The sequence below is a fragment of the Melopsittacus undulatus genome, chromosome 1, assembly GCF_012275295.1.
Source record: "Melopsittacus undulatus isolate bMelUnd1 chromosome 1, bMelUnd1.mat.Z, whole genome shotgun sequence".
NCBI classification, from domain to species: domain Eukaryota; kingdom Metazoa; phylum Chordata; class Aves; order Psittaciformes; family Psittaculidae; genus Melopsittacus; species Melopsittacus undulatus.
Genome location: NC_047527.1, coordinates 54,350,329 through 54,365,180, shown reverse-complemented (window position 1 = coordinate 54,365,180; position 14,852 = coordinate 54,350,329). Strand labels below are relative to the sequence as shown.

At 43.1% G+C, this 14,852-nt stretch overlaps 1 protein-coding gene across 2 annotated transcripts in view; it reads left to right on the top strand.

The window, feature by feature from the left end:
- The first annotated feature begins 13,059 nt into the window (after positions 1 to 13,059).
- Positions 13,060 to 14,852, top strand: part of PTPN2 (protein tyrosine phosphatase non-receptor type 2) — a 30,971-nt gene continuing 29,178 nt past the window's right edge. For both annotated transcript variants that reach the window (XM_005153462.3, XM_013130128.3), the window contains exon 1: positions 13,060 to 13,243. In XM_005153462.3, coding sequence (XP_005153519.1) covers positions 13,175 to 13,243 — 69 coding nt within the window. In that variant the 5' untranslated portion in view covers positions 13,060 to 13,174. The remainder of the gene's footprint in view (positions 13,244 to 14,852) is intronic.

Genomic DNA, 14,852 nt, shown 5'->3' with positions numbered 1-14,852 from the left:
TTAGATTCAGAAAAAAAATCTAGTTAAGCCAGTCATTAAATAGGTTTCTCAGCTTTGAGACTCTGAAGCTTAATGATTAGAAAGCATTTGAAAGTGTTAGGTGTGCAGCCAGCAAAGCAGTCTTCTATGTGTAACATGCTGCGCCATACAAACTAGGAATCTAAAGGTCATGTTTCAGAGGAAAGCACTCATAATCATGATAGCATGTGAAAGATAAGAGAATACCAGCAGTTATTGCTATGAAGGGTAAGTCGAATTAGAAGGATCACTTCCCATGCATGACTGGCAGATCATGGAAAGAAATTAGTAGCAAAATTAGTTTTCATGGGCAAAAATGAGGGTAATTGAAGTCCCCAAATCTTTACATGAGTCAACTGAGAGTAAAACTCCTACAGGTCTTTAAAGAAAGCAGAAAGGTAAATCTTTCTTTATATGTCACCCTGCTTTGTTGCTGCTGCAATTAGACTTCCACTCAGAATCTGTTATTATTTGTTTTGGTAAGAAAGCAATATGTCCCAGACTGAAATTAAAATTTACTGTTACCCTAGAAAAGGACTATTAGAAATATGCATAAAATTACATTTTACCACATCATATTAGAAAAGAGTACAGGAAGACAAAGTAAGCAAAATAATAATTGATTAGCCCCAGAAATACCATTCAAGCAAAACAGCAACCTAGCCACAAACATGTATGGCTTTGGCAACACATCAAAGATGAGTTAAAGGGAAATAGAAGTGGTGTTGCAGAAGTAAGTAGCTTAGAGATGGAAAACTATTCTCAGTCATATGAAGGTGCACGGAAATACAAGGGAAAATGGATATGACAGACTGGCAAGCAACGTAAATGACAGCTAGGAAGGGAATAGTACTGGCTTCATCACAGTTGAAGGCTGATCTCAGATTGTATGACTACATCTGAGCTATCTTTAAACTGGTGAACTCAGGATGGGAAATAGAAACAGAGCTTGTAAGAGTAAAAATGGAAAATAGCTGGCCCTGAGAGTTGTCACAATAAGAACAGACAGAAAAGTCTAAACTTAGCAGTGGTGGCTTTCCTCTGTGTTTTGGTGTGCAGGGAAAGAAACAGAAGAAGTAGGAGGTGGCATATACATTGCTGACAAAACTAACAGCTGAACAATTTTTGCAGACTACAATTATGATCCAATATCAAATCGAATATTAAGCTGTTGCTTACAGAACAACAGTTATTTGGGTATTTATGCTTGTTTACAAGCTAAGGAAGCCTGTAATGCCTTGACTAGTGGATGATAAAACAAATCTTTCACTGCCTTAATAAAAGATTTCACAGCACCATCAGACACCATAATAATGTTTACTCATTTAGACAGTTGGATCAGGCAGGGTTTGGTGAACTGTTGCTCGAAGAAGGACCTTACCCCACTACTTCTTCCTACATAATGCACCCTTCCTAAGGCCTGGAGCCTGCTCTGCTGCACGCAAAAGCACTGCAAAGCAAAAGCAAGATCAGCACTGAACTATCCCATCTGTCCTTCTCTGTCTGGAGGACCCTCTGATATGTCCTTCTCCTTCAGCGAGTACCCTTCTGCCTTTTAGAGCCTCTCTTGCAATGACCCCACACATGAGCCAACTCTCATTTCCTTCACCAGTCTGCTCACAAGGTGGGAGAGCAATGCTGCTGAGGGAAGGAGCAAATCCCACAGTCTTTCTTCTCCAGGCTCTCACGCGTGGGATGGAGACACTCTGCAGATGTCAATCCTCCTGCTCTGAGGAGGCAGTGGAGGCAGAGGTGCAGCTGTGGCAGGGCACAGAAAGCAGCACTGGGCCATGTAACACAGGGTGCTTTCTCACAGGGTGCTGTTGATGCCACATACACATCAAGATGCCATCCATACTGAATGTGACTTAATTTCATTTACCATAGGTACATATTCAGACCAGTTTTTTCTTTTATTTGGAGTTTTTCTTCCCCACATTTTTTTCAGTGAGTATATAATTCTATGTGATCTGCTTAATAGATTGGAAAAATTTAAGTGGTTGGTCACTGGAGCTGACTCAAGGCTTTTCCACATACAGGAAAAATCTGAGTTTTGCAGCAGTAGTAGTCAGAGCCTGCACAAAAAAAAATCTACAGGAGCTGTGGAAAGTGAAGAAAAGGGAGTACAGGAGATCCACTGTGGAGACAGGCTGAGAAGACTGTTTCTTTTCATTTGGAAAGAAAAGAATAAATACTTACATTAGGGCATAATATCTAAACATTTTTCTGGTAGAAATCCGAACTTACAGTGCAGCAAAGGTAGTACAATGCAGTCTGAAAAATCACAGCACCAGGATGTTATCATTGCAGCATTAACTGTGGAAGTGACTTGTTCATTACTCGTTACATGATCAATAGTTTTGTTGTCAGTAAGAGTAACAAACACGCTTCATTAAAATGCTGTTTAGCTATAATAGGCTACTAAAGAGCTTTTGAAATTAATGTTTTAGGAAAACCACATATTTCTGAAACCCAACAGACTACTCATTTGTTTTAAAAAAAGTGGAAGCAGCTATACAAGGACATTAACATACTTTTGCATCTACAAGGGCAGCAGTTGAACAAACACAGGGCCAACCCTAAAAACAGCCTTATATATCTGACTTCCAGCAAAAGAATCACCCCTGGGGCCATTATCACATATCTAAAAGTAAGTACTTAAAAAATCATGATTTGTAACATGCTCCAGGGCTAACAGTAATCCCAGCTTTGGCAAGCGGCTGTACTTCCGACTTGAAGGAGTATTGTTGAGAGGGTAATGTGAAAGGGCATTGCCAAGGTTTTCAGTTAGAAGATACTTTCATCTCTTCTGATGTAGAATAGATCCTGCCTCTCTCTCAGATTTCGAATTTCCACATGGCACATGTGTAGACTATATTTGGAATCACCTATTTATAAATGCCATGTGTTGTATACACCTTTTAGATCACTGTCAGACAAAACAAGATGGATTTAATTTACCGAATAATTTGTGGACATGTCCACATAATAAGGACATGTTCTTCTAGAAGACAAGTGATTACAAAAGCTGATTTCCTATTCACTGGAAATTCTGAAATGTTTTGTTGTGCTCAGTTAAGGCTTCTCCCCACCAATGAAATTCTCACTAATTAAATTGCTGCCTTACAGTTAGCTATATGTGCTCACTCCCTTCAAAGAGAAACTGTACTGTGAGTCTGTACTGGTCACTAACCACTTTATCCATTACATCTCAACCCAGAGGTCCAGTTATATCAGTATCATAAGAAGGAGAAATTTCTAACTGGAATTGCTATGAGAAAAGATTACACATTGTTAGATGTAGCAAAGTATTTACATACTTTTAAATTGTTCTTGTGTAAACTATATGGTCATAGTTTATGTTAGCATATCTTCAATTGAATTACTTCTAAACTTCACTGTTGCAAAACAAGGATCAAGTCTGCATATTGTTAAGTCTTTTTTCTGCAGACTTGTACTAATTAGGAGGGTTAATCAGCCTTACAGGAATAAGAGATGTTTGTGCTATGACAGATTATTAAACTGAAAACCCTAGACACATGTCAAAACAAACACAGGCCAAAGCTAAGGCAGCATGTACCATATGAACACACTGCCAAGAGCACTCGAGTATTTTAAGGTATGTTCACATCCTGCTTTAGGATTAAGGGCACTTTGAACATTCCCACACAGCTCTGTTACAATTTATTTGCAGCTGCTGAAGAGTGAGCACTCCTTTCAGCACAGGTCAGATAAATGACACTAATTGCCACCACTTTCTTCCTGCCCAAGGCAACTCAAATGCCATGTGGTGGAGGAAACAACACAAAATGCCCACAGACATAATTTCTACTGACACAACTTATCCAAAATGTCACAAAAAATTATCTCCTGTCGAACAAGCTGAAATACAATTGCTTCAGATTTGTGCATTTTCGGTGAGTGGCTGATGTATTGTCCCCAGGCACTAGGCGTAACTTCGGAGCATACATCCTTGAGGCATCTGAAGTACAAAGAGAATACACCGTGCATTGCCATGCTCTGTGGGAGGACACTGGGAACAGATGATGTTTGTATACACAAGAATTATGCACAGAGTATAAACACAAGCATGAAATGCTGAACAGAAGTGTTCTGTCCATGGATTTTACTTATCCACTGTCTCTTAAGTTACAAAGATCAGCTAAACAAAAATATGATTTCTGTTTTTTCCCCAATAATGCTACATTCTAATGTTAAAAGAGGTAAACTTTGAAGGGTTAGTCATGCAATCATCTGCATGATTATTAGAAGTATCTGCCTTACTTGTTACAGAAATACTTTTACATTATTGAGAAAAATATATTTCACCATTTGGTAATTCCAGATAGCTTAATTTCCATCACATCTACCAAGTGCTAACACTTAGTAGGTTTAAAGGTATACATACATGCAACTCACAAACCAATATTATAAAATGCTGTGCATGTAAGTTTCCAGTTAGAGCAACTAGGGGGGAATAACTTGCAGCACAGATTTCATTAATCCAGTTCATTACTGAACCTATTAATGAGATACTCCTCTGTGTGAACAAAGCATTCCCAACAACATCCTCTCTCAGGAAAGTGAGAGGTAAAAGAAAGAGAAAGGAAACTTTAATGTCACCCTGAAAGGCATATACTATTTAAAAATGCAATCATTGCATTATTTCATTGGAACCTCCTTTCCAAAAATTTTCAGGATTTGTTCCTGACAGACATTTGTTGTGACAGAACTGTGTAAATACTGTATTAACACTACATACAGTTGATGCTTATTTGATGGCAGATTTAGCTGTAATGGCTAATGCAATTACCTCCTTCAGGTGACTCATCCTGCTTTCCAAGGTTGCTGAAACTCTGGAGATTGAGAATTATCCTTACCACACTTTATAAAACTAAGAAATACTGGTATTGTAAGACTTCTGATGTTTCCCAGAGAAAACCACAAGAACCAAGACTGTATATGTGGCAAGGTTTTACAAATAATGCATCCAGCTTCTCATTTCACCATTGCTGTTGATGTATTTATTCCTTGTATGGGATTCAGCAGCCAGAATATATTCTGAATCTAGAAATTACATTGTGCATTTATAATTTCTGATCCTGGATACATGGATCAGGTATTACCAATGTGTTGAGAAGCAATGGGAAATCAGGAGTGTACTGATTACAACATAAACCTTACTGTCGCAGATACGGGCTTATGGCCATCATATACCCTAATCCTCTCCTCACAGAATCATTTTCAAGAATCCAACCATCATACTCAACTAAATAGTCTTTCTTAATCAGGAAAAACAAAGTGCAAAACTAAGGTGAATTGGCTTGAACACAGGAAAAAAAACCTTTGTTTTTTGCTCTGCATCCTACCTTTCCCGATCAGTTCTTAACAGGGAGCTGGTACAAAGGAAACAACTGTCCTAGAATCATAGAATAGTTAGGGTTGGAAAGGACCTTAAGATTATCTAGGTCCAAACACCCTGCCATGGGCTGGGACACCTCACACTAAGCCATGTCACCCAAGGCTCTGTCCAACCTGGCCTTGAGCATCGCCAAGGATGGAGCACTCACAACTTCCCTGGGCAACCCATTCCAGTGCCTCACCACCTTCACAGTAAAGAAATTCCTCCTTATATCCAATCTAAACTTCCCCTGGTTAAGTTTTAACACGTTACTCCTAGTCCTATCACTACAGTCCCTAATGAAGAATCCCTCCCCAGCATCTCTTATAGGCGTCCTTCAGATACTGGAAGGCTGCTATGAGGTCTCCAAGGTATGAGGCATGTTTGTCCATCTTGGACAAACAAAATCAATTTCAAGTGAATAGATGTCTGCTGAATCCAGGACAATAAAACTTTCAAAATGAATGAGAGCTAGAAGCTAGCTGGGATGCAAGTGATCCTGGAGGCTATTTCTTGACCAATACAACCCTAATAACATCCATTGTTTCTTTATCTCTTTGTAGTATTGTTCCATTGCTGCAAATCTGTGTTAGTAAATATGTGATTTTATACTTAAATCTTGAGAAGAATCAGACTCTGAGTGATGTAACATGCAATCATTTCTGATATATAAGGGTGGCAAAGACAATGGGGTACTAGGAGACCTTAAGCATTTTCCATGTGACAAATTGCTTCCAGTGTATTTAGAGGGTACTGCTGTCTGCCACTGAAGCTGTTTGAGAAGTGGTGCCATAATGTTTTTTAAAAGAAAAGAATATCTTGATGGCTAGTGATGTCTCTTTGCATGCAGTGAGAGAGTAGGAAAAAAAGACCTACATTCATAAGATCCAGATAATTTCATACTCCCATTTCCATACTGGACACATTCTGTACAAGGGAGCTTTTCTCCCCACATTGTTAATTCCGGTAAGTGGCAGTGTCATGGCTTGAGCTGCTGGAACTGTTCCACTGCCTAAAATAAGATGTTAGAGACCTTGACAGCATTCCAATTGGAAAATTTGTGTTATGGATCCTTCTTTCAGTACATTACACTAAGTTTTTATTTTCTTTGAGAAAACAAACGAATTGGTTTAGCAGTTACAGCAATTCATATGCCATAAGGGTAGGAATTAGAGGTTTTATATGTCTGGACCAAAGAAAACATAGCATACTTTCAGAAACTGTAACATAATTGTTATGCAAAACAGATTTTCGTTAAGACTCCTACTGTGGTAGGTTAATTTCAAAGGTAATTTTAAAAGAAACATTGACAAAGAAAAGAGATACATGTCACATGCACATTTTTGTTAGGAATTGCCTGAAAAAAAACCCAACCAACATTTCTTCATGGTTTTTTGCCACCTACAGGAAAAATCTTTTTTCCATCTTGCTTTTTGATTTACTTGGAGGGTAAAAAAAAGAGGTGTGTTGATGGCTGCAGTCCTGCCTTGCCAAGTAATGCCGCTGTGCAATTTCTCATCTAGTATTTTACAGTCCTTATAAGATTCAATGGCTTTGCACAGTGACACAAGTGTGAGCACCTCACTCTATTTAACATACCAAGGGACATCTCAGCAGACAAAACCAGCCCACACATCTGTGGAACCCTGCCACTGAAACAGTGACTCAGAGAATGTGGCTCCTACAGGGCTGCTGATTATCTCAATAGGACGAGCTTCTACGGGAAATTGTATGAAATCAGATATATTAATGTCAGCTTAAAATCAGGCAAAGGTAGCACAAATCTTGCACAGATCTATCTCTGCTAGCACAGGAAGACAGGAATAATTATTGTAATATATGTTGAAGGCTCACCACCACATGGTAAATTAAAGTTTCTATGAAGTGAGTAACAATGAGATTTTTTTAACTCATTATTACAGCTAGTAGTAAAAGAAAACCCTTTCCTGTTAGTGGCACTTCAGGTTGTCTGAAGCAGAAACATAAATTGCAAAATGGATTACAAGCCTAAGTCCCACTGCCAAAAAGTCCTTTATTACTTTATTTCAAACTACTTGGGAGGAAGAGGGGAAACACAATTTGGAGATTTTTATACCCATGAAAATAGGCACAACAGTTTTGTTCAGGGAAACCCAAAGGAAAACTGAAACATAAAACTGAGAACAAATTTATAACAGAAACATTTATCAATATTCCTCAGTACAGTCTTCTGCTGCCAAAACAGTAGTTTCTTACAAGAACTTCTGCTAGCAAATAACAGTGCTACGAGTCATGCATTGCAATATTTTCAGCTATAATTCAAAGAATTAACTTCATTTTGTAATTTGGAAAATAAGCTTGAACATAGATGAAGATATGTATAACAGTGCATGGAATCCACTAAAATATAAAATCTGTGCTACAGATAAGTTACAAGATCATGATAACACGATTTCAAAATTATGAGAGAATGTGAATGAAAGACTCTCCAGGCAACATGAAGCTGTTTCCAGAACTGCAGTTTTCTAACCTTTCTGACCATTTTACTGCAATGTGAGGTGATGCTTTGAAAGAGTAACTGTGAGATTACAAATGGTCTAAGCATATACCAGCCCTATACAGTCTGTGAGGAAACAATTTTCATAAAATCATAGGATAGTTAGGATTGGAAAGGACCTTAAGAACATCCAGTTCCAACCCCCCTGCCGTGGGCAGGGACACCTCACACTAAACCACGTTACTGAAGGCTTTGTCCAACCTGGCCTTAAGCACTGCCAGGGATGGAACATTTATCACTTCTCTGGGCAATCTGTTTCAGTGCCTCACCACCCTCACAGTTCTTCCTCACTATATCTAACCTGAACTTCCTCTGTTTAAGTTTAAAGCCATTACCCCTTGCCCTATCGCTACAGTCCCTAATGAATACTCCCTCTCCAGCATCCCTGTAGGCCCCCTTCAGACACTGGAAGGCTGCTATGAGGTCTCCACGCAGCCTTCTCTTCTCCAGGCTGAACAGCCCCAACTTTCTTAGCCTGTAAACCCTAATAACTGGTCATCTTCAAATAAATGCAAGTCTCAGTAAACTTTCAGTGTGAAAACTTTGTGTCAGCTACAGGTAGTTTCTACAGATACAGTTTCTAGCAAAAAATGACCCTCTAACCAGGGATGTGGGATGACATTGTGCCACTTTTGACATCTACTGAATTAGACTTTCTCACTTACAAACTGTGATTTTAATAAATGTCACTGTAGCTAGGGGTGAAAAGAAAAGAGAGATGGAAAAACAGGTAACATACAAACCACCCTCAACAAGCAAAATCCTCTCTACAAGCAATAAAAACAATAACTTGGAGTCATCTTTCTCTTGGCAACTGGCTCTTCCTGTCACCATACCCTACACCCCTTGCACTGACTCACAGGCATTAGGTTTTGTGGCTGGCTGCACGCCTCAGCCTAGGTTGCTGGAAGGGCTGCTTCACAAAGCCACAGCAGAGCCTGAAGTTGTTGTACCCATCAGGCATCCTGGCTGGCTGCCTTTTCTGCTAGCTAGTATTCATTCACTCGTGACAGCATTTCTGCCAGCTGCTTTCTTTTCACACTCCACATTTATTTCAGCTTCACCATAGGAGGCCAGTGCCATACACACTGGCACAGATCTCTGGGCTATAAACCAGACTTCCTTAATAGATTTTAATCTTTCCTTAGCTGTGAATTTCTTCTACCCAGCACTCCAAACTGCATTTTGGGCAATCATTTAGTCTGGGCTTAGGTGTGTTGTCCTTTTCAAAGCCTAATCACAGCTTACATAGTTCCATCACTTTTACTACATAGCCACTTTTAAAGAGACACTAGACTGGACACTAGAATCCCACTGTTGTAGACCTGTGACTAATGTGACATACTTCCTTAGCTGAATGCAAACCTGTTAAGGCTCCTTGTGTTTCTGCTGTTGTTGTTGGTACAAGAATTTGCAATTTGCTATATACATATTGGAGTTTTTTCTTCTTTTCTTGTATTCCAAAATACAGTTTTAGGTAGGGGGTGGAAGTCAGCAATATAGCTGAGGACAGGTATACTGACACCTACTCCCAGTAGTACAAATTTTTAGTGTTCACTTGAACAAAGAATACAATCCCCAAAAGTCTGAAATAGGAAGACTTCACTGTAAATGCACAGAAGAAATTAAACCTGTTTTGTCCCGACTGTTGGACCTTTTCATTCAGCTTATCTTGCTCTCCACCAGATACCACAGGAGTGGTCAGCCCTTTGGGGTTTCCGGACCTATCCACATCGTGTGGGAAGGGAGAATCTTCTACTTTAGGCCTTGGGCTGTAAGACTTAAATGTTCTTATCCTTTCACATCGTGGCAAACTTAAGCATATTACAGCTCTCTTCCTTAACAGCTAAGATTGATAGGGAGTGTATTTGCGAATAAAACCACCTCAGGGAAGAATTTGTTCTTCCTCTACCAATATCCAAATGGTTCTCAGAAAAGCAGCACAAAACAGATCATTTCCAATAAATGATACTTAAGTAATTCCAGTGAATGACCTAAAAAAAAGTGCATACTGAGGAACAAGCACTTAGTCCATTCCAGACTGGTACTAAAGTTAATTGTTTGGCCAGGGTCACTGCGCAAAACCCATTTAAAGTTAACTTGATTGCTCTTTTTCATTCAAATGAGCAAGAGCACCAAACCACTTTTGAGATCAGAACTGATGATGATACCAGCTACCCAGGGGTGACTGTTTAGTCACAGCAAGGGGCTTCTCAAGTTATCAGATATTTTAATGAGGAAACATAGCAATAACTACTTGTTTGTGTTTATACAAAGACAAAAATGATATACCACACATTCCAGCAACTCCATTATCTTGCTTTGCATATGTCTCACACTATCTCAAGGGTTTAATAGTTTATGTAGCAGTTCATCTGGGTTCACCTGAACAGCTAATACAGAACTGGAGTATATTATTAGCTATAGAGCAAAGTTTTCCAATGAATGTACTTAGTTGATGTTGTATATACAGTTCTTCTCCATAGACCATGATAACTGTAGTCCTAGGCTTATCCTGGGCTCAGCTCCCCAAAACCACAGAACTGATACAACATTTTCAGCATATTTGCACTAAAAAATAACAATCAAAAAGCAAACAATGGCATTTCTTCAGAAACTCCCTGGTTTACCAGTTAATACTCTTCACAGTTACTAAACACTTCTTGTAGTTTTCCATGAGCTGTCTCTAGACACTGATTTGCATTACAGATTCTAAACATTGTTACTCCCTCTCCTAACACCGTTACATTGTTTTTCCATATGAACTACATCCCCAAATAGCACAAGCAATGATAAGCACAAGCTTTTCATACGAGTGACACTGCTAATTAGAAGGGCAGAAGAGATGTTCTTGTGTTCATATATCAAAACTACCACTGCTTCTGCATCCTTCTCAAAACACACCAGTGTCTCAACAGTCACTCAGCCACTACACACAGGGTGCTCCTTAGCTGACAGACCTTGAACTCAAGCACATCTTCTCACACTTCAAGATCACCTAGTTTCAGTCCCCCTGCCATGGGCAGGGACACCAGGTTGCTCAAAGCCCCATCCAACCTGGCTTTGAACACTGCCAGGGCTGGGGCAGCCACAGCTTTTACCTGTGTCATGCTGAGTGACCCCTGTTGCTGTTTTCTGGCTGTAAACCTCCACAGTAGAGTGTAAACTCAACTCATCCAAAACTGAGGCCAGGTTTTTCCAGCACACAACTTTTGGCCTTTAGGTGTGATGTGGGGAAGGCTCTTGCCAGGCACCATCTCCAGCTGCCCTTTTCTACTGTGGCCTTCACCCTGTGCTGCTTTCGTGGTGGCTGGCATGCTACCTTATCGCCAGCTTACCGATGGAACTTCACCCTTTCTTCCGTATGTCAGGCGTCTGCAGTTGTTCCCAACATCACCAGCTGCCCAGCCTGCGCCACAGCGTTACTTGCTGCCCGGGACTCCGGTGACAGCCAGCAGGGCGGCACGGCCAGGGGACCTGTGCGCAGATTACCACGGGGGCTTCAGGTGCCACGCTCTGCATCTGCGCGCGTGTACGAGCCCACTTGCAGGGCCCTCTGAGGAGGCCTGGGGCTAAGAGAGGATCGGCGTGGCCCGATCACCGCACCACAGACCACGGGCACTGCCGGCAGGGCGTGGGGGGGTAACCGTCAGGGGGGCAGCCGTGAGGGCGGAGCCAACTGCCCGAGGGCTGGAGAGGGACGAGGCCAACCGGCGCTGGCAGTAGCTGAGGGGAGCGGCGGCCGAGAGCAAACCAACGTGTTCCCGGTGAAACTTCCCAGTTCGTGAGGGAGGTTGGTAGGGGCGGGGGAGAGCCCTGCGTGAGGTCCGGGACAGGGAGCTAAGCTGCGGAGAGGTGGCGGCTGTACCAGCGGTAGGGCTGCCAGTGGGGTGTGAGGAGAGAGCCTGGCGCTTTAATCTCTGACACTTCCCGGTCCTAGTTAACACATTTTTAAGTCGCCGTAAGCTAACCATGGATCGGTCTTGAGGTATGAAGCACACTAGCTTGCCTATGTGAAAGACTACAGGCACCCCTCCATTACCTGGAGCTGTACAGCCGATTTTCCTGCAGCTTGAGCAGTGTGGCGCTTGCTGACTGCTGTGTGACCTTTAATTTTGCTAAACGTTTTTGAAGCTTCTTCCTGAGCTTCTTTTTTAAGCAATTGTGATGGGCTATTGCATTCTGCATTTCTGCTTTTGAGATGTCAAACCTTGCTGTGATTTGTCTGACACGCCTCCATTTCATAGAATCATAGAATGGTTTCACTCAGAAGGGACCTTAAAGATTAGCCAGTTCTAACCCCCCTGCCATGGGCAGGGACAGCTTCCACTAGACCAGGTTGCTCAAAGCCTCATCCAACCTGTCCTTGCACACTGCCAGGGATGGGGCAGCCACGGTATCTCTGGGCACCCTGTGCCAGTGCCTCACCAACCTCACAGGGAAGAACTTCCTGATATCGAATCTAAATCTACCCAGTTTAAGGCCAATTCCCCATGTCCTGTCACTAGATGTCCTTGTAAAAAGTCCCTCTCCATATTTCTTGCAGATCCCCTTTAGGCACTGCAAGCTGCTTTAAGGTTTTCCCCTGGAGCCTTCTCTTTTCCAGGCTGAACAATCCGAACTCTCTCGTCTTCACAAGAGAAGTGCCCCAGCAGGCTGATGGTCTCCTCTGGACTCACTGCAGCAGTTTCACTTGTGTTTTAAAACAAGCAGTTCCAGGAAGGGCGCAGGCAGCCGGGCGGCCTCTCCCCGGCCGTCAACACGCTGAGCCGGGCTGGGCGGCGGGCCTCATTGCTGTCTGGAACCGCTACCTCTCTCACGGTGGTCTGCCCGCTTTTGGCCCTCTCCATGGCGCTGGGAAGACACGCGGCCGCCAGCAGCTCTGCTACAGTTTGTCTTTCGCTCGCTGGCGGGCAAGAGAAGCGCATTCCCTACTCAACCGACGCCCCCGACCTCGGGTTACCTGAGGGCAGCCCCGGTCCCTCCTCCTCGCCCCCCGCCCCGTGACGTGCCACCAGGTGCTTGCCCGCCTCCTCCCCGGGGGCGCGGTCTCGGCAGCCCTCGGTGGGCGGGGGCGGGGCCGCGCAAGCGCCTAGAGCCGGAGGCGGCGGGGCCCGTTGGGAGCGTATGTGCGCGCTCGCCGCTCGCGTGTGGTGGATAACGTGTGAGGGGTCGGGAGTGTGCCGGCCTCTGGACGGGCTTGCGCGCTGGCCGCCGCCATGCTCGCCATCATCGAGCGGGAGTTCCAGGAGATCGAAGCCACTAACGACTGGCAGGCGCGTTATCTGGTGAGCACAGGGGGTCGCTTCGGCTCTGTCCCCAGCCGGCGGGCAGCAGGGAGGGCGAGGAGAGGGCCGCCGGTCGGCAGTGCCGTTGCCGGTACGCACCGTCTCAGCGGGGAACGGAAGTTGCAGGGCCCCGGCTCGGTTTTCAGGTGCACGCAGCGAAGCTGCGGGCAGGCGCCGCGCATGCGCCGGTGGGTGGCCGTCGCTTCTCTGGGCGGGGAGCTCTGCTAGGGCGCAGGCGCTGTGGGGTGCTGGGGTGCACTGCGCCAGCGCAGGTTAGGGGCGATAGGGCTCCGGTAGTTGGCTGCGGATGGCAGCGACGGTTTGGCCGCCTGGGGTTTATCCGAGTGGCGTGGCCTGCGCCCGGTGAGGGTGTTTCCTCCCTAGCTTTTAGGCAGAGTGGAAAGTTATAGCTGATGATATCCATCCGGCCGAAGCGCGCTATCTGCCCGGGGTTCGCGGTTCTGCCTCTTGAAACCGCTGCGCAGCGGTTCCTTAGGCACCCGCTTAGCGCCGGCATCCGTCTGTACCGCTGTCTTCGCCTGTTTGGCGTCTGCGGCAGGCCTGCACGGTTATCTTTCAGGAAGTAAGCGCCCTTTTCTCTAGAAACAGCGAGATTACTAGCTTGCAACAATAGTCTTTGGGTCAGTTCTGTGAACTCGACTTTATATGTAAGCTTGTAATACTACAGAAGTTGTTTGAACCAGTATGTATTTTCATGGAATGGCTTGGGTTGGAAGGGACTTTAAAGTTCATCCAGTCCCAACCCCTTGCCATGGGCAGGGGCACCTCACACTAGATCGGGTTGCTCAAATCCCTGTCCAACCTGGCCTTTTTGATATTTTACAGTGCTCTTTCACAAATGGGGGGAAAGAATCTAAACCAGAAATTCTCTTTGCTAACTTGTAGTTAGTGAAAGTTGTGCTTTTCCTCTGTTAATTAGCTACGTGTTTGATTTATGTGTGCTTCAAATACGTTATCTCTAGACAGGTATTACGAACTGAACTGTGGTTTGAATTTAACAGAGAATAGCAGAAATAAACTGTGATAAGTTAGTGAGATAGAAGTTTTAGGGAAGAATTCTGCAGTTGGTATTTTTCGTGAGGTAAAAAAAGCACATGCACGTCACCTCTGGTATATCCAGATTGAACAAGTCAGCTTTTCCATAGTATTTTAATATTGTTTATGTGCTCTTAGAGACTTAAACTGAAGAGCTCTTTTAAACTTGGTATATGTATATCCTAGTTTTACTACACATAAGCTGTAAAATATTTTAATAAAGATTTTTGTATTAGAATTTTATGTTTTGCTGATTTTGTAGATTTTGCAAACTCAGAATTTTTACTCAGGGTACTTAGCACATTTGTTTTAGAGTAAAGCCACCAAATACAGATCAGTTTAGAAACACACAGAAAATAGCAAATGATATTTTTAAGTAGCACTTATTTAATTGCTTAGGAAGGTATTTTTCTGTGATAACAGTGTGTAAGAAACACAAGTTGGATATTAGGGTTTTTTTATTATACTTCCTGACAGTAGGTTTGCCTTTTGGTTCCATGAATTTGCCAGGACTTGTGGTAAAATCACATGAAGCTTGGAATATTTATGCTGA